Genomic DNA, 17,600 nt, shown 5'->3' with positions numbered 1-17,600 from the left:
CGGATAGTCCTTGCTTTGACTCCTATATGTTGTATTAGCCTGGACAGTCTTCCCTTACCTGCTCAGACTGTGCTCTCGTCTTGGTGCTGGTACAGAAAGCACTCTTCTGCAAACCATGGTGATCGTCAATCAGAATATGGGTCCGCCTGTCCCTCCTCTCCATCACCCACCAGCTCATCCGCACGAGGATCCTCGCATCTTTCAGCAGCGTATTTCCGCCCAGATAGATCCTGCATATCTGGCGGACCAAATGGCTCAGCTTCATGTGGAACCCCAGAAGTCTGCCCAAAGCTACCAGCAAACAGGTCAATCCGAGCCCATCAGAGAACACACGCGGTCTCCATACTATTACTTTGGGTACACCTTCTTCAAGGCCGAGGCAGCACCCGGCCAGAAGTCCACTTGGAACCAAGTCCAGAAAACAAGGATGAACTTGAGCCAGACAGACCTGTTTCAGTTGGTGCAGAAGCGATCAAAGAAGTCTACTGCTGTTGAGCAATATCAAGCACTATCAAAACTAAAACGAAACCATGTGGATCAGTTAATCAATGAGCACAGACGGAGTGACCCTCGATTTGAATGGACCTGCGCTTACATCAAGGAAGATTTCAAGCCAGTCAAAGGCAAGGGTGCTCGTCGGGGTGATTTTGAGACGCTCTCGATGGATGTGGTGATTGTGAGAACGCCGGTGACGGTCGAACCGGGGGATGGCCAGACTCATTCCCAACCCAGGGAGGAGCACCCTGTCGATCCCAACAACTTCATGGCAGAAGACGTGCGTAGGCCGAGAATTGTCGAGATAAATGGCCAATGGAGTGAGCCGGCTATCAGCCATGCGCAGATGCCAGCAAACACGAATCAAGCGCAGCAACATCCTCAGCATGCGTACCAGCAACCACATTTCCCTCCCCAGGGTCACGCTGATGCAAGGCAGCAGCACCATCAACAGACGCAATGGCCATTGCACCAACAACCAGAAATACATCATCACGGGGTACCTCAACCAGGCAACAATCCTCAATTTCAGCCACAAAATCCGGGTATCCGGGTAATCCCAGTTGCTCCTGATGGACATCCTCAGAGCCATGATCGTGGTCTTGGTCCCAATCAAGTCAATCATCATGCGGATCAACCCTTCATGAGACCAGAAATTCATAATCAAACCAAAGCGAACAAAACTTATACACCCCGGTCGTCAAGTCTGCACGTCGGGCCCGAAGCAGAGTGGCCTCCTGAGTCGAGCAGCCTAGGAGATGACGATTCCGAGCTGTTTGACTTCGAGGACGAAAGCTCAGCTACCGAAGGCTCCGAGGACATCATTGACGAACCGTCAAGAACATCGAAGTCATGGCGCGGAAGCCTTCATCATCGCCAGAACTCCGCATCAAGGCAAAATCGGCCTGAGGTCGCTTACAGGACTCATTACCGCAAGAAGCCGACCAAGCCTGCTTCAGACTCGAAGCTCAACCACAGCAAATACCCAGTCGGTTATGTCGAGATGATCCCAGCAAATAGCAAGCAATCAAGCAAGCGAACTGTGAAGCCTCAACTGAAAGAGAGTGCCGCCCAGCAACAGCCCCGGAGCCGGCCCAAGATTGTGCAAGCACCCGCGAACTCGGCCGACCTGGACCTAGTACACCTCGGCGAAAAACTGCTTAAGGGCCGTGAGAGGAATGACATCAGAACGCGAATCCTGGATGATCGGGAAGCGAGAGTGGAACGGCGGGAGAAGCTGGTCGAGCATCAGGCCCGGATGCTGGACGAGAAACTCGAAGAAGCGCGTTATTTGGATCGACACCTGTCGCTTCGAGAGCCAGGTCTCTTTCAGCGTCGATATTACCTGTGAAGTTCTCTGGGCCTTTTTCTAGGCTCCTTTAAATTTCTCCTTATCAATTTCGATTTGATTTTCGTTCATTTTCCCCCCTTCTGTCTCCCATGCTATAATGTACACTTTTGGGGTTTCGGTCAATCGGTCAACAGGGATACCACCGGGAACATGGGCGTTACTAGTATATGTAGTCTCCTGATAATTAGGTACATGCAATTATAGAGAACAACAGTTTTGAACAGTCTACTGTCCGCAGATAACTCCCTGGACATCCTTTTCGTATTAGATGAGCCAATTGAAGAATCATCTCATATGTACACACAGCCGGACAGCTCATCAACTGCCCGGTGAGGTGAAGTGGACCAAGTGACGCTGTCCAAGTGTTATCGATAAGCCCCTCTCTGTTTCTGCCAGTTCGGTAAGGCATCCAGCCCCGCTGTCTCCCGTTTTCTCTTCGTCTTGCTTCGTCATAAACTCCATAATAAACGTCGGTTACTCCAGGCTAGAGACTTCCTGCTTTTCTTCCCTCATACCAATCTCTCCATACTGTTAAGACTCATATCTTCGGAATATTTTCCCATTTCTTTCATTCTCTATACACTCAGCCAAAATGCCTCGCCAATTCTTCGTCGGTGGTAACTTCAAGATGTATGAGCTCTAACTCAAGGCCCCGCAATTCCCCTCGCAGCTTCACCATCCCAGCCTGCAACTGCACAGCTACTGACATTCTCGGCGCAACGATAGGAACGGTGTCACTGACACCATCACCTCCATCATTAAGAACCTCAATGAGGCCAAGCTTGACCCCTCCGTCGAGGTCGTCATCTCCCCCTCTGCTCTTTACCTCCTCCTCGCCCGCCAAACTGCCAACTCCAAGATTGGCGTTGCTGCCCAGAATGTCTTCGACAAGCCCAACGGTGCTTTCACCGGTGAAATCAGCGTTGAGCAGCTCAAGGATGCTAAGATTGACTGGGCTATTATCGGACACAGCGAGCGTCGTGTCATCCTTAAGGAGACTGACGAGGTACGTTACTCGCCGGAATCTACTTTGCCGGATTGGGAATGGAATGGCTGACATGTCTGATTAGTTCATTGCTCGCAAGACCAAGGCTGCCATTGATGGTGGCCTGAGCGTCATCCTTTGCATTGGTGAGACCCTGGAGGTAAGTTATTCTACTCTCTCGGCTCTATTCCCCACGTATCTAGCAGACTAACCCTACATAGGAGCGTGAGGCCGGCAAGACCATCGACGTCGTTAGAAGGCAGCTTACTGCTGTCGCCAAGGAACTTTCCAAGGAGCAGTGGCAGAAGGTCGTCATTGCCTACGAGCCCGTCTGGTTAGTCGCTCACAAACACATTGATTCATAACTAAACGCTAACAACACACTGCAGGGCCATCGGCACCGGCAAGGTCGCTACCACCGAGCAGGCCCAGGAGGTTCACGCCGCCATCCGCAAGTGGCTCAGCGACGACGTCTCCGCCGAGGCCTCTGAGAACGTCCGCATTATCTACGGTGGCTCCGTCAGCGAGAAGAACTGCCGCGAGCTGGCCAAGCAGCCCGATGTCGACGGTTTCCTGGTTGGCGGTGCCAGCTTGAAGCCTGCCTGTAAGGACTTCTTTCTGCCCAATTGAGTGTCGAAGTTATAGACTAACGATGTGATTCATAGTCGTCGACATTGTCAACGCCCGTCTGTAAGCCGACCTACAAGAAAACCTCTCTCACCAAATCCTGCTGCCGCTGTAGTACCGGCAGGAATACAAATCGTGAATCGCAATCGGGCTCTTAAGCAGCCCTCTGGGGAATTATATAGGCTTGCTTACGTTCGCCCATTTAGCCGGTGGAGTTCAGGCTATATATCTCCACATTAAGTAAAAATTGAATGTAAATAAAGTGAAGTATGCGATACAGCTGGTTCAATCCTCTTAACATTCGTAAAGTCATGGGATGAATTCTATCCTAATTCATATTCAGGACGTAGTAGAAAGTGCTATATACAAAGAACGATGCAGTCATATACAGATTATAGAATATGTCGCTCTCACGACGAATACGAAACCGACACCCCAACACCATGCCAGTACGACTTCCCAGAGACGCCTCCACCAACAGACTGCCCCCCCCCGGCCGCAGTCGAATTCGCAGCCCACGAAGACGAAGAGAACGAACTCGGACCTAACCCAACACCCGCACTAACCAGAAGCTCCTTCACGCGGCCCTCCCACAGCAACCGCACATTCCAGGACTGATCGACGCGGATCTTCAGCACCGATTCATTTTCCTCGTCTCTGTTGTGAGTACTGGGGGGTTCCACGGGAGGAACCCCAGGAGTATCGGCCATGCGCATCTTCCTCCTGGCCCATTCGAGGCCATCATCATCGACTGGCGGGGGCGAGGATTTCCTTCGTTTCCGCCATAGTTCGCAGCCGGCGACCATTTCGCTTTCCCAGCTGTAGACGTTGAAGCCGAAGCGGGAGCTGAAGGCTAGATTGGGCGAGGCGCGGAGGGAGTAGGTGGTTGATAGGGAGCCGGTGAGCGGCGTTAGGACCAGGGTGAGGGTGTATGGGAAGGTAGAGATCGGGGTGCCGTGGTTTGAGGTTGTGGTTGTGCTAGATGTCGATGATGATGATGAAGGCATCTCGGTGGCTGCTGGTAGGGTGCTGAACCGTAGCCCAGTCGACATGCCGATGAGCGAAGAGACGGGGGAGTAATATGCTTCTGCGCCGGCTGATAGTAGTGATAACCGTGGTGATGGGTTCTCCTTGGGATGGCGCGGGTCGGGGCCGAAGTTCCACAGCCCCCGCCAGCCGAACAAAGAATTGTCCGTGCTGAACAGGTATTCATTGCTATACTTGCCCGTGTCGTGGGAGAGCTGACCCAGGAGAGAAGCTTGCGGCGCGGAGTTTGATAGAGGAGCTCCCCGGGTCGAGCAGACTGCCAATGACAGCTGCATGGTTGGTGAAATCCGGCGCAAGAACAAGGCATTCAGAGTTGTCGGGGGAGGAAGATGCAAAGTTGCATTGAGCAGAGTCGCCTTCCGCCCGAGCGAAGGTTGACTATCGCCATTGCCGGAGGGTTTGGACTCAGAAGATCCGAGTCCACCAAGAAGTGACTGCCAGCCCCAATCTTCAACCGGGGCAACTGGAGGCTGAACTTGGCGATAACCGCGCGCTAGTTTACGCAGTGGAATAAGGGCGCTCCGGCTGGGGGTATTGTTTAAAGGCACGGTGCTGTAGAGGTACGACACGGAGCCATCGATCAATCCAACTGTGCCGAGGGTATAACTGGTCGCGAAGTGAGGAGTGGCTAGGGAGGAAAGATGAACGCGCAGACGCTCCGGCGTCGAGAAATCGAGTAATGCTGTATGCAGTCAAATTGAGACTATGATTATCAGAGTTTATATATGAGGCAATTCACATACATTGCGCTGTGGCCGTCAGGAACGAATATGAGTTGTCGCGGTTCCAGTTGGTCGCCTCGGCAAATGCCAATTGGATGTAGTCCATGAAGTCAAGCATTGTCAATGATGTCTCAACTCAGTTCTTCAGCCCAGCCGTCATTTATTATTATAAGTCCATCTCCAATGAATGAGAAATGGATCCGGCCCGAATGATTAATGACGATGGTCATCCTGGAGTCCAAGGTTGAAGCCCCAACATCATCAGCTCATTTCCTTATACGACTTAGCGTAATCGGATAAGCCCCGCATCAACATTAATCCGCCTGTTATCAGAGAAGAAAAAAATAATCGTATCTTTCTGCTCCGAGTCAATTTTCCGAGTCTGTATATTTCCACATCATTTAAGTCATACAGAGACTCGCAACGGTATAATCACTCTCAGGAATCACATTCTATAATTATTTCACAATGCCTCGTTCAAAGCGTGCCAGAATCGTCCACGAGTCGAAGGTCACCAAGAAGTCCCACAAGGAACAGACCAGACGACTTTATGCCAATATCCGCGAATGTGTCGAGAATTATGATCACCTATTCGTTTTCTCCGTCGATAACATGCGCAACACCTATTTGAAGGATGTGCGCACCGAATTCGCTGATAGTCGGTGAGTCTGCCTGATTTTCAGAGTCAGCCCCGCGAGATATGCACTTCTACGATGTGCAATACGGCAGCGGAAACATCATCGTGCTTCAATCGCTCACATTTAAATAGTCTCTTCTTTGGCAAAACTAAAGTAATGGCCGTTGCCCTCGGCCACAACCCCGAGACCGAGGCCGCACCCAACCTGCACAAGCTCTCTCCCTACCTGACAGGTGCCGTCGGTCTTCTCTTCACCTCGCGCGATGCCGAGTCCGTCCTCAGCTACTTCGACGCCTTCCGCCCCCTCGACTTCGCCCGTGCCGGCACAGTCAGCACCCGCTCATTCAGCATCCCCAATGGCTTGGTCTACTCCCGTGGCGGTGAGATTCCTGCGTCCGAAGACGAACCCGTCAGCCACACGATCGAGCCGGAGCTGCGCAAACTGGGCGTTCCTACTCGTCTAGTGAAGGGCAAGGTCATGCTCGAGCTGACTGATGGGCAAGAGGGCTACCCTGTCTGCAAGGAGGGAGAAGTTCTGGACTCGCGGCAGACAACGTTGCTGAAGATGTTCGGTGTCGCTACTGCCGAATTCAAAGTCGATCTAAAGGCGCAATGGACTCGGAGTACCGGTGAAGTTAAGATCCTCGAGAAGGATGAGGGCATGGAGGTTGATGGACAGTAATTTCGCGTCCAAGACCGTTCCTTTTCTTCTTTTACCCCAAAAATTTCCTGGGCATTGATTGGAGTTGGGCATAGGCGTTCTTTCGTTGTTTCTCTTTTTATATTCCTCGAAGATCATGAATTCATCCTTGATGTTGCTGGATGAGCGTACGATGGACATAGAATACCACGCGGAAAAGCAATTATGCAGGCCATCTTCCATTCAGAGCAGAAAGCTACATGGTGACAAACATGAATTATGTAGATAGATTACCGATTCTTACTTGCATACGAGGATTCTGGCATCGACATGGCCGTTAAATATGCCTTACCTGCGTCTCTTACCTGAGCATGCCCGGATCCCAACCAAATTGCACCTAGGAAAATGACGGCTACCTAAAATACATACTTACCCCGTGCAGAGTAACAGAGACCCTAAAAGGGCCGACAGAACAAAACAAGATGGAAAACACGCAGAACAGAGGCGAGACCACGAGATCGTAAGGAGGAAAAGGGGCCATCACGAATAGTGCCTCCAAACCTTGACCCTTCGTAAAGGAAATAGTAACAAGTGAAGCCTTCAGCTGATGAAGATGCCTGGTGATAAGCAGAAAAAGGTGGCACATTGGTTCGACTGTGCGAGTTATAAATGCTTCCGCGGTCGTAAATGTCGGCGTTGACTTGTGAATTGACCTTGCCTTACCCATTGCATCAAAGAGGACAAGGGAAGAAAGGAAAGATCAAGCATAGATACCCACCAGCAAACCATGCTGACGCCTGGATGGGGAACTTAATCCAGTAAGGGAGGTTCAGTACCTCCTTTTAGCGCGAGGATCCTCATAGGAATCGTCTTCGTGATATCTCTTGCGGCCATGGTCCTCTCGGCCACCATATCTGTCACGTTCGCGGTCGCGATCACGGTCACGGTAGCGATCCCGATCACGGTCTCTGTGACGGTCACCTTCCCGATCACGATCATGATCACGTCGGTCTCGCTCTGAGTAGCCCTCTCTGGGCCTGATAGGCTCGCGGTTGCTGCCAGTTACACCTGGGGCACGGGCATCTCTCTCATACTTTCCACCACCAGCATAGCCGCCTCCAAAGCCAGCATTCCGGCCACCACCGGGACCAGAGGGAGCGTTTGGTGGAGCCTGTCCACCGAAGCCGTTGCGTCCGCCCTGATAACCAATCCCGCCACGAGGGCCAAAGCGATCGCCGCCGCGATATCCTCCTCGAAAGCCTCTACCTCCATATCCGCCCCGGAATCCACCACCAAATCCTCCAGGGCCGGAAGGTGCACCGAAAGATCCAGGTCCGGTGGGACGCGAGGGCAAAGCCTTAGTATAGCCACGTCCTCCCAAGCCTCCGCCGAAGCGGCGAGGCTTCCAGCCTTTGACTGTGCGGCCACGTTCCACATCTACCAAGACACGTCGATCCTTGATTCGGATTCCATCTGTCTCTTTGTAGGCAGCTGAGTTGGGACAAGGATGATCAGGTCAGCAAGGAGTCCAAAGTTTTGAGGTCAAGAGAAGTCTCAGAGGTTTCACTATAATTGTGAGTAGCAGTAGTACCTTTCATGTCCTTTTCACGCTCATACACGATGAAAGCATAGCCCCTGTGTGGCTTCTTGGAGCCCTTCGGCGTGACTGTGTCTTTTACAATGCGGATCTAACAGAAGTTAGCTTTGAATGGCACTTCGAATTCAGATAAGCTCACTCTTTCAATTGGCCCAAATCTACCGAACTCTCGTTCTAGGTCGGACTCCTTCACGTCGTAGCTCAGTCGAGCAACAAACAGAGTCTTGAAGGGATCCCCCCGAGCTTGAGGATCATTCGAAGGATCATCTAAGCAGATTGTTAGCACTCATGAGCGAACGTTCAATCAATGGTCGGGGCCCTTACAAGATTGAAGGCATTCAGTCAACTGCTTATTCAGCCTCTCCTTTTTCTCGAGCTTCTGACGCCACTTGCGTTGCAGCCAGCTCTCTGTGGCATTGTAAGGAACTTCCTCTCCGTATTTCTTAAGTTCTCCAAGGAAATCTGCAACGCCGCCGATGCTACTCTTCTTGACATCTTCCGGTGCGCGATCAATGGGAGGAACGTAACGTAATGGTGGACGAGGCTGGAAGAGCGCCAGGAGGGGAGGGGGGAGTTTGTCTGTCATTCTGACCCCTCAATGATTTTATTTCAATCTAGCGACAACTTCTCGATGTGATCTGAAGTCATGAGGGGAAACGATAGGTAATAGTTTAGGTAGTTCCCTCGGACTCAGATTCTCGCGGCCAGGTGGTTGAGAGTTTCGCGTTCTCCATTAGTTGCCTGGAACCACGGGACGGCAGAAGCGCCAGCCGCGCTAAGCGGGATTGACGCCAACCAATGATGAACCACCTTGCTTGCGGTCTTGAAAAGTCGCCGAATTGTTCCTAGATGACTTGCTAGACACCGACAGCGATCATAAAATACATCACAAAATGCCTGTACAAGGCATCAGAACGGTAGCTAAGGCCAGGGTATGATGCTAGCGCCTTGCCAAACAATGATTGCCTCCTTTGAGTGACTGACGTGCTGTGAATTACAGAACGGCGTGGGCGCTTTCATCCTACAATGCAAACGTTTGGATTTCCATTACTGTGACTGGGCTGGTAGCTCGAGAGGCATGGTGTAAGTCCAGTTTTGCTTCTACTCTATCTGTGAATTGGAATTTAATGGTTCTATCATGCAGCGCTTTCCTGAAACACTCTCTACCCTCCTTCGCCAAAGCCAACCCTCAGATCGAAATTCGAGTATCACCACGGCCGCACAAACATCCGGTAATCAAAGGTCACTATATCAACGGACGAGAGAAAGCGATATGCGTTCGGAATATGGAACCTGAGCAGATCCTGAAGAAGGCGAATCTGCTCAAGGAAGCCAGCGGCGAGAAGCTCAAGCGCACCAAGAAACCCGTCACCAGTATCAACGAGAGTGTAAGAGGCATCTGGTCCCCGTACCACGGAGATCTCAAGATGGTATGAAGCGGTGTTGGGGGTGTTTAGACTGGTGTTGAGGCTCCATCTTTCAGCCTTTTCTGTGTATATTGTATATCATGGGTCATTTCTGTTCTGGTCGTGTTTTTCCTTGACAACCTCAAGGCCTTTCTATTAGGGGTCATTGCACGGTATGTACAAAATAGATACCTTTCAATGTCAGATAAACAGCGGATTGCATGAACCGCTGCTATGGATCGTTATCTACTAAGGTAGAATGAATAAATGACATGCCTCATGCCTCGACTATCCAGAAAAAGCCCCTCAAGGGAGGAGAAAATCACAAATGCCCTCGCGCCCACAGTACACATGCAATGGGGTATCAAGAATAGGGAGACCGAAAAAACGCTTTAACTCCGCCGAAGACACCTCACCACGCGAACCCGATCATCGTTGAGCATATGCAGAATACCGGTGATCAAAGGTATATCTGGAACATTGATTTGGGTGCACTGACGGGTTTACCGCAATCAATGACCTGACATTTAGAAAATGGTTTGGTTCTCTGGGGAGTCTTCTTGGCCTTGGAAACAGCACGATTCCTGGCACATTCACCACAGTATACCTTGAAAACGTCAGCTAGGCCCCAACATAATGTAGGAAGGTGGCACGAACATGTCCACAAGGTTTCGCTACCCATATCTGTTGCTTTGCCTCATCCCCTGTTCCTAGTTCCTCATCACAATTTGGGCACACTACCAGATCGTCCTCCCCAGCGCTTCTCGTGAATCCTTCGGAGGGAGGACTTGGCGCTTTGTACGAGCTCTGGCGGGAGCCTCTACCTGAAGTCAACCCAGAAGTGGGATACCCAACTCTCAATGACCTATCCCCAACTATCGCGAGATCCATGGCATCTTCAAGATCGATAGCTTCCTCCGCAGCACCAAGCAAAAACATATCCACCTCATCGGGCGGATGACGATGAAGGTCTCGTGCTCTCCATGCAATTTCCTGTCTGAAGCTTTCCTCTCTTGACATGAGATGACGAGGTGCCATTTCACGTTGTAATCGTATTAAATCCCAGAGATTCGCCCCTATGAAGCCCCGATTTCTAGGCGGAGGTGCCGGCACTGGTTCTGGCTGGCGCACTGTAGCTCCGACAAACTGGACTTCCGGACTGCTTGGTGAATCTACTCGAATTATATCTTCTGGTTCTTCAAGATCGACAACTTCGGCCATTATGTTTCTTCCAAATCGTGGTAGTCGTGGTGCTGTTCGCGAGCCGCCATTTTGCGGTCTTCTCTGGTCTTCCGGAGAATCTGGCTCGTTCGTCAAATCTATTACATCCTCTCTTTGAGGAGAATCAGACATTATGGGTCGACGGAAATCATATCCATCTCCAGGATATCTCATCGGTGGCAACGGTGGGCGGCTATGCGGAGAATTGTGGTCTTGGGACGAGGATGGTTCAGCGTCTGAGCGCCAGCGAGACTGATGCTGGCTTCGTGACGGATCAGACATCTGATGATGAGGACGCTATGAAGAATAGTCATTAGAAAGGCATGCAAAAAGTTCTGGTGGGTTGTGTTGGTATCGTAAAGAAATGCCCCGCTCTGTGAAGTTTATGAATGCAATGGAACAAACCTTTCTTGGCCGCGCCGCCACAAACTGGACGCCTGAATCACCATTCATGTCGAGGATGTGAGGTCAATGTCATTAAATGGAAAGAGTTGGACCGAGAGGGGGATAACATGGAAGGTAAGGGATGCTGGAGCATCCGGAGTCGGTAGGGCCTCCCGTTATTGTTGGTGGAGGCCATGACTAGCTGGTTCCGAGTCTGTGGTGGAGAGATGTCATACCGCCGCCCAATGCATAAATTTATAAGCAGTGGCGAAGGTATTTTGCAAGCAGACAAACTACGAACTGGCGCAAGGCACCATGAGCTGGTAACAGATTGTAAACGCTGGCGCGGATCGTCGTTGAGGGACAGACAAGACTTGTTAACCGGAGGCATTATCCTTTAAAAGTGGCATGGCTGTGTTGAAACAAACATGAATTTCCTTGCCTTGTGTATCGATCCTGATTGTAACCCTTTTTTTTAGGCCTAGAGTGATTGAGGACAATGCAAAAAGAGAAAAAGGAAACACATATGGCTAGAAGTACAAAAGAAGCTCCTTCTCTGTAAGGTATCATGACTCCTGGGCTGTCAAAACTGTGACTCCACCTTCGCTGTTCAATGCCACAATGCTCTGGGCAGCAGAGCCCCAAGCCACTGCTACTGCTGGCACCGCGCTGCGCAAAGGCTCCGACCATTGTTTGGACGCTTTCGAGTATTGCTGAACGGTCACTCCGCTGGGGCCACCAGTTAGAAGGAACTGCCCAGTGTAATCCCAGCAGATAGAATCGATCTGGCTGCCCGTCTCCAGAACCTTGATCTCCTTCGAGCTGCGGAGATCCCAGATGGACAGAACAGTCGAGTTATCTGCCACTGCAGCAAGGAACGTGCCGTTCTCGGAGAAGTAAAGGCACTTGACGGAACCAGACATGGCGTAGTTGGCGGCCGCGGCGCCAGACTTAACGTCGAAAATCTTGATCTGACCGTCTGCGCCACCAGCAGCGATGAGATGCCCATCCGGGTGGAATGCGACGGTATGAAGAGCTAAAGGAGAAGGGGGGAAATTAGTAAAGGTCGCAAATGAAACGATTCAGCCCTTGCTTACATGCGTCTGTGAATATTTGAGTGATGACAGAGTTAGTTGTCAGGTCATACAACACATAGCTCTTATCAACGCCAACGGAGCCGACTATGTCGCCAGTAGCATGAAGAGCAAGATCCGTTGCTGAACCAGCATGAGAACCAAAGTTCGCCAGTTCTTTGCCATTCTCAAAGACCTGGACGGCACCCGTAGAGGACGCAATGACTGCCTTGTCACCAGCCCATACAGCACTGGTAACCGGGCCGCTTGTCTGCAGATTACCAACGACACGTTTCTCGGACAGGGAGTAGACACCGACAGTGCCATCAGCACCCCCTACGAGAGCCATGTCCCCGGCCGCGTTAATGGCTAGGGCCTTGCCGCCTTGGCAGAGAGGCTCGGACGTCTCAGTGGGCTTATATGTAGAAAGGGCGTCGCTTGTAGCCCAGCCTTCGGGAATAGGTCGCTTGCGACGTGTCTTGGACAGCCTAGGTGAGGTTAGTAATACAAGATGACGAATTGAAATAGCCATGTCACGTACGACGCCTGTGTGCTTTCAATTCTTGCAAGTACAGCGTCTGGTAAGCCGGTTGAGTCTATTTGCATAGCTTCTTCACCTCCGGCGCGACCGGCGCTAACAGTCACCTTGGACAAAGCGTCGCGAGCTTCGTCTCTTTCCTTTGTTAACTTCGCAATGACTCGTACAGCAGCATCGTGTTGGTAGAGAGCTGCGCTCAGCTCCTGCCGCGTCTGGGCAAGGGTCTGACGCAATGTGTAAGTTTCGAGCGCCAGCGCATCCCATTCTTCTTGAAACACGCTGAGCAATGAGGGAATGGATGTAAGGGTAGGAGGTCGGGGCCGGACAACGCGTTGGCTTTTGATTTCGATGAGTTCGTCGACCGAGAGTTCCTCTCCATTTACTGGATCTTTTCCGTTTTCGGCAATATATGCCTCGATGAGACGTCTCTCGAACACGCTGCCTACTCACTATTAGACGAATAAAGCTCGGGAAATCCTTGGATCCTTGACATACCGCTCTTGGGCGAGACGACTGGCACTTGCGGTGCCTCTCCCGAAACTGTTCAATGATTAACTATATGCAATCAAGCAAAACAAACCATGAAGTAGATATGACTCACTTGCGCACAGCATTGTTTTGTGTTATGAGTTGGTTGGTCTAGAGAGAGGTTTCTTGACGCGAGAGCTGTCGCCGCATTGGACTTTTCGACGAGACAACCCTTCCGCCCTATCTGGGTTAGCCGCACCGCAAGCTGGCTGATCGTCCATTGCTTGGCACTCATGCGGCTCACTCACTGTACAGCATTCCAGATTCATTTCGCTCTCAAGCAATCCTACTCCGTGTGCTAGTATCTCTGTATACTTAGACCATGATATAACCATCTGTGCTTGATTAAGTCACTCTTTTTTCCGTCGTATTAGCCCCTCCTTATGGCCAGGATGCAGTTCGACTGAGAACATCCGGCCCAGAGAACTCCCGCGCTACTAACAGACATTCAAGAAGCATTAGAATTAGCTATTGCCCTCAAGCATCGCTAAACCGATCTCTGACTGTGCCTTTCTCTGATTCGGGACTAACGCGTCTTGTATTCAGGAGTCATGTCCTTCAACGCGAAAAATCTCGCCTATGGTATGCTATAACTCCTCGCTCACATGTCACTTCATCTAACGCCAGGCAGAGAATAAACAGCCCGCTTTTCTACAGAAACTTAGAAACCAGTATGGAGATACGTCTGGTCGCCTTGAAAGGCCCGTTGCGCGACCTCGCTTAGCGAAGAAAGATGACGAGGACGATGACGAGCCCACATACGTTGATGAACAAAGTAACGAGGTGATATCAAAGGAAGAATATGAGGCACTATTGCGCGGTGACGAAAAGCAACAGGAGTCTTTCGAAAAACAGTCAGGTCATGAGTCGAAGCAGGACACTGAAAGACCCGACGCCGAGGTAGCATCCTCAAAGCAGAATTTGGCTGGAATAGGAGGCCCAAAGAAGCGGAAACAGGCGAAAGTCATTGCAGACGATAGTGTTGAAGCCGAGAATAACACGCAGCAAGCGAGCACTGGACCTCAGAAAGCAAAGCAGAAGCAAAAGAAGAAGAAGATCAAGCTATCCTTCGATGAATGAGGCGAACATGCTATACTTAGTTCTTGATAACGCTTGTTAGATAATGATATCATGGAGTATAGTACCTCTGCTATTATATAGCCGTACATTGGTAGACCCCAGTAGGCCTGTTGACCTTTGGCCGACAAGGTGAGGTATTGAATTATATGACCGCTTGCCCGATTTGGAAGTGATGTGATTTCACCGAGCCGTCGAAGCCGTTTCCCCAAGCCGTTTCTTCGCTCAATAATCAGCGAATATTCGCTCTAATTACAGAGTCAAATTGAAGGCATAAATAGGAGCTAGATAGTCATTCATTTAGAAGAATCAGACCTTTATTAATTTTTGATTGGCCATAGAAATTACTAGTGCCACATAAATCATTACAGTATTATTATTTTCAACAGTTATGAGCCCAGCCTGCCCTTAAGAGACACACAGATCAACAGCCACTATCATTCTTCTAAGGTCTGCAGATTAGAGAGCTATCTCAAAGCATTAACAAGATATCTCATTAGAATTAACTTGCCTGATTTAGAAGAATTAAAGATATACTAACACTGCTGTCACCCCAAAGAGTAATATAGACTATTACACTGAACTAATCAGATCCACTATAAAGATCTTTATTATGCTAGAGAAGCCTGATGATTAGTAGATATGAGATTCTTATATAATTAGCCTAGCCTAAACCCATGGAGTGCTTGATATACTCCAGGGAGAAAGACCTTACCCTATTTCACTAATTTGACTAATCTATCTAATGATTCTAGCCAATCAGCAGGCTAGATTAGCCCCTACAGAACCCCAGCCAGCCTTAGAGAGGCCCTAAATAACTAAAGTAAGCTAATTAGATGGCTTATTAACTACTACAGCTGCTGCGAAGGCTCTAGTAAAGCCTATTAAAACTAAATTAGTGTTACGGCACACTTGCAGTCGGCACAGAATGGTTAGATAAGGCTTACAAGAAAGGCAGTACAATCTGATATACAATCAGGCTCAAGACCAGGAGATGGTTAAGTCACGTGACAACGGTCCCTAATGCCAAGGAAAGATAACGGTCCATAAGGGACCGTGACTACATAATGCCACCATGGACCTTGGGAGAACGGTCCATAATGGGACCTCATGATAGCCCCAGGGTAGGGACCGGAAAGGAGGAACTATATAAGGACACTCATTACCACTGTATCTAGGACTCTTAGTTTAGTTCCTCGCGTTCAATATCAATAACTCACTTGAGTACAAGTTCACTAGTCCGATTCGTCAGCTACTCTCTTACTATTAAGGATACGTCCTTAATAGGCCTTGCTTCTATCTTTACTGTTCATTGACCTTGTGTTACCTTTAGATTGTCCTTGATCCCGGGTTGGATCATTGTATCGTTGCAGCAGACATATACCCGGTTGGTATATCAACGGCTACCTGATCGGTAGGCCTCAGGCAAGTATCGGATATAGTCCAGGGACTATATCACCCCTTCTCAAAGTAGTTGACTAGCAGAAGAACAGCAGAGACGGACCCCAGGGTGTGACAATTAGTAATATATACTAAAGAATTAGTAATCTATAAGGAAGACAGAGAGTAATATTAACTAGATCATCAAGGCCTTATAGCTATCTGGACTACTATAGAGTAAATAGTAGCTAGAGAGTACCTCCAGCAGCTAACTAGCTAATTAGATAATAAGGTTAAGTAATATTAAAAGCTTAAGGCTAACCTAAAGCCTTTAATTAAAATAAGAATAAACCAAATTAAGAAGAGATATTAGAAGCTTACTACTAAGCCAGCTAATTAGAATGTATTAAGCTAGCTAAGTAAGTAGGAGAAGGTGCTGAGTGTGTGTACTAAGCTGAATATAACATAATATACTAGCTATATGGGCACTAGGACCTTCCTCATAGCATTAAAGAAGATTAAATCTTAATATACTAGTATTTAATTAGACTACTTACTAGAGGATAGCAAGCTGAGTGTCTTTAATGAGATCAACATCTATAATAAGTAAACTTAATTTCTTACCTATAAGCTAGTGAAGGGAGAGTATACATGTTTTAGTATAACAGAAGTAAAAATCCATGGATATAGAAAGGTTAAACTATGAGTAACTAGTGTAAAGGTGCAGGCTCGCAGGCAGGCAAGGATGGGTTGAAGAGGTAGTTGACACTCAGGCTAGCTTCACTAATCCTTATCTAACAGTCCCAGGCTGCAGATAGACTGGTACAGGTAGGCTCTATAGACAGGACGTAGCTCAAAGAGCTTCAAACAGGTTTTGGAATTGTGTGGTGAAGATATTCCCAAGGTCACATGATTCCTCCTCAGCGATGCCAACCCCTATTCACGGCAGCACTGTGACAACTAGAATAAATTAGAAGCTACACATCTTAGAAGTTAATCAAGTAGCTTATATACCTAATTACTATATAAATCTGCTCTTAACCTTTCAGATGAAAAGGCATAGATATTATTATAATTAACACCTTAATATTATTAAGGACTAGAATAGAAAACTAATCTGCTGTACAGAATTAAGGTATAATATGGAAGTTATAGAATAACGTAATCCACGGCCGAGTGACGAATATGACTGAGTGACGAGTTTTCGTCGCACCCATACTGTTTCTGAAGCTTTCCAACAGCAAAATATATTAAATTAAATTATATAGTAATTAATTAAAAAGCTATTTATTAGGACAAGTTCTTATTATATGTCTAATGGACCAACAGCCACTACAGCGCGGTGGAGCTCGCTGGCGAGGGGCAGGTGCAGACTCATCAACCTGCTCATTCCGTGGTATATCAAGCTGCTGAACGCGATTTTGACCTTCCTGTACAGATAAAAGGATATCATCACCTAGATTAGCACGCCTTCTTGCCTTCTTTCCGATCTTCCGCTCATTTTCAGCCCGTAGAACCTTAATTTCTTATTGCAGAAGAAGGTTCATATTCATCGCCATTTGAGCTGCCTTTTCAAGATGTTGAATATGTGATACTGGGCTGCTAGAAAGCTTCCTTTTCTGAAGACTTCTCTGCAGGCTGCGGACCTTGTGATCTAGCTGCCGAGGATTCTGAGGTGTTTGGAAAGCAGAAGAGATTGAGCCTTCGACAAGAAGTGGTGGTGTTGGTGTACGAAGTTGAAAAGTGATCTTTTCAAGCACTTGGTCCTGATCAAATGGTTTAAGACCAGCACCTGCAAAGCCACTGCATATATTCTTTTGATTAAAGACTTTTTCACGCGCAGGCGGATATAGGTGCAGAAAGTCTTCTTTGTCAATATGGTTGTTTCCCGC

At 48.9% G+C, this 17,600-nt stretch overlaps 9 protein-coding genes across 9 annotated transcripts, besides 2 other annotated features; 5 read left to right on the top strand and 4 right to left on the bottom strand.

The window, feature by feature from the left end:
- Positions 1 to 115: 115 nt before the first annotated feature.
- NFIA_073620 (uncharacterized protein) lies at positions 116 to 1,846 on the top strand (the record flags this gene model as incomplete). Its single annotated transcript, XM_001259342.1, has 1 exon — positions 116 to 1,846. One exon carries the CDS (start codon positions 116 to 118, stop codon positions 1,844 to 1,846), a length of 1,731 nt encoding a protein of 576 aa, XP_001259343.1.
- A 592-nt stretch (positions 1,847 to 2,438) lies between these two features.
- On the top strand, positions 2,439 to 3,525 carry NFIA_073610 (triose-phosphate isomerase TPI1; the record flags this gene model as incomplete). Its single annotated transcript, XM_001259341.1, has 6 exons — positions 2,439 to 2,476; positions 2,573 to 2,852; positions 2,917 to 2,991; positions 3,053 to 3,165; positions 3,221 to 3,435; positions 3,497 to 3,525. 6 exons carry the CDS (start codon positions 2,439 to 2,441, stop codon positions 3,523 to 3,525), a joined length of 750 nt encoding a protein of 249 aa, XP_001259342.1.
- Positions 3,526 to 3,868: 343 nt separating this feature from the next.
- NFIA_073600 (mitochondrial distribution and morphology protein 10) lies at positions 3,869 to 5,345 on the bottom strand (the record flags this gene model as incomplete). Its single annotated transcript, XM_001259340.1, has 2 exons — positions 3,869 to 5,187; positions 5,249 to 5,345. The coding sequence occupies 2 exons, from the start codon at positions 5,343 to 5,345 to the stop codon at positions 3,869 to 3,871; spliced, it is 1,416 nt and encodes a 471-aa protein (XP_001259341.1).
- Positions 5,346 to 5,695: 350 nt separating this feature from the next.
- On the top strand, positions 5,696 to 6,546 carry NFIA_073590 (mRNA turnover protein MRT4; the record flags this gene model as incomplete). Its single annotated transcript, XM_001259339.1, has 2 exons — positions 5,696 to 5,889; positions 5,997 to 6,546. The coding sequence occupies 2 exons, from the start codon at positions 5,696 to 5,698 to the stop codon at positions 6,544 to 6,546; spliced, it is 744 nt and encodes a 247-aa protein (XP_001259340.1).
- A 787-nt stretch (positions 6,547 to 7,333) lies between these two features.
- Positions 7,334 to 8,687, bottom strand: NFIA_073580 (U1 small nuclear ribonucleoprotein 70 kDa; the record flags this gene model as incomplete). The annotated part of the gene is made up of 4 exons (XM_001259338.1): positions 7,334 to 7,995; positions 8,096 to 8,192; positions 8,241 to 8,368; positions 8,426 to 8,687. 4 exons carry the CDS (start codon positions 8,685 to 8,687, stop codon positions 7,334 to 7,336), a joined length of 1,149 nt encoding a protein of 382 aa, XP_001259339.1.
- Positions 7,432 to 7,471: a microsatellite.
- Positions 8,688 to 8,994: 307 nt separating the features above from the next.
- Positions 8,995 to 9,537, top strand: NFIA_073570 (mitochondrial 54S ribosomal protein mL43; the record flags this gene model as incomplete). Its single annotated transcript, XM_001259337.1, has 3 exons — positions 8,995 to 9,033; positions 9,102 to 9,184; positions 9,246 to 9,537. The coding sequence occupies 3 exons, from the start codon at positions 8,995 to 8,997 to the stop codon at positions 9,535 to 9,537; spliced, it is 414 nt and encodes a 137-aa protein (XP_001259338.1).
- Positions 9,538 to 10,128: 591 nt separating this feature from the next.
- Positions 10,129 to 10,860, bottom strand: NFIA_073560 (putative RING finger domain protein; the record flags this gene model as incomplete). Its single annotated transcript, XM_001259336.1, has 1 exon — positions 10,129 to 10,860. One exon carries the CDS (start codon positions 10,858 to 10,860, stop codon positions 10,129 to 10,131), a length of 732 nt encoding a protein of 243 aa, XP_001259337.1.
- Positions 10,861 to 11,678: 818 nt separating this feature from the next.
- On the bottom strand, positions 11,679 to 13,337 carry NFIA_073550 (pre-mRNA-processing factor 19 family protein; the record flags this gene model as incomplete). The annotated part of the gene is made up of 5 exons (XM_001259335.1): positions 11,679 to 12,148; positions 12,210 to 12,673; positions 12,727 to 13,165; positions 13,219 to 13,263; positions 13,325 to 13,337. 5 exons carry the CDS (start codon positions 13,335 to 13,337, stop codon positions 11,679 to 11,681), a joined length of 1,431 nt encoding a protein of 476 aa, XP_001259336.1.
- Positions 13,338 to 13,802: 465 nt separating this feature from the next.
- Positions 13,803 to 14,331, top strand: NFIA_073540 (DUF4604 domain-containing protein; the record flags this gene model as incomplete). The annotated part of the gene is made up of 2 exons (XM_001259334.1): positions 13,803 to 13,833; positions 13,883 to 14,331. The coding sequence occupies 2 exons, from the start codon at positions 13,803 to 13,805 to the stop codon at positions 14,329 to 14,331; spliced, it is 480 nt and encodes a 159-aa protein (XP_001259335.1).
- A 2,747-nt stretch (positions 14,332 to 17,078) lies between these two features.
- Positions 17,079 to 17,600: part of a mobile genetic element that runs on past the window's edge.

Source organism: Aspergillus fischeri, genomic scaffold, assembly GCF_000149645.3.
Source record: "Aspergillus fischeri NRRL 181 1099437636264 genomic scaffold, whole genome shotgun sequence".
NCBI lineage: Eukaryota > Fungi > Ascomycota > Eurotiomycetes > Eurotiales > Aspergillaceae > Aspergillus > Aspergillus fischeri.
This window is presented reverse-complemented; position numbering and strand designations above follow the sequence as displayed.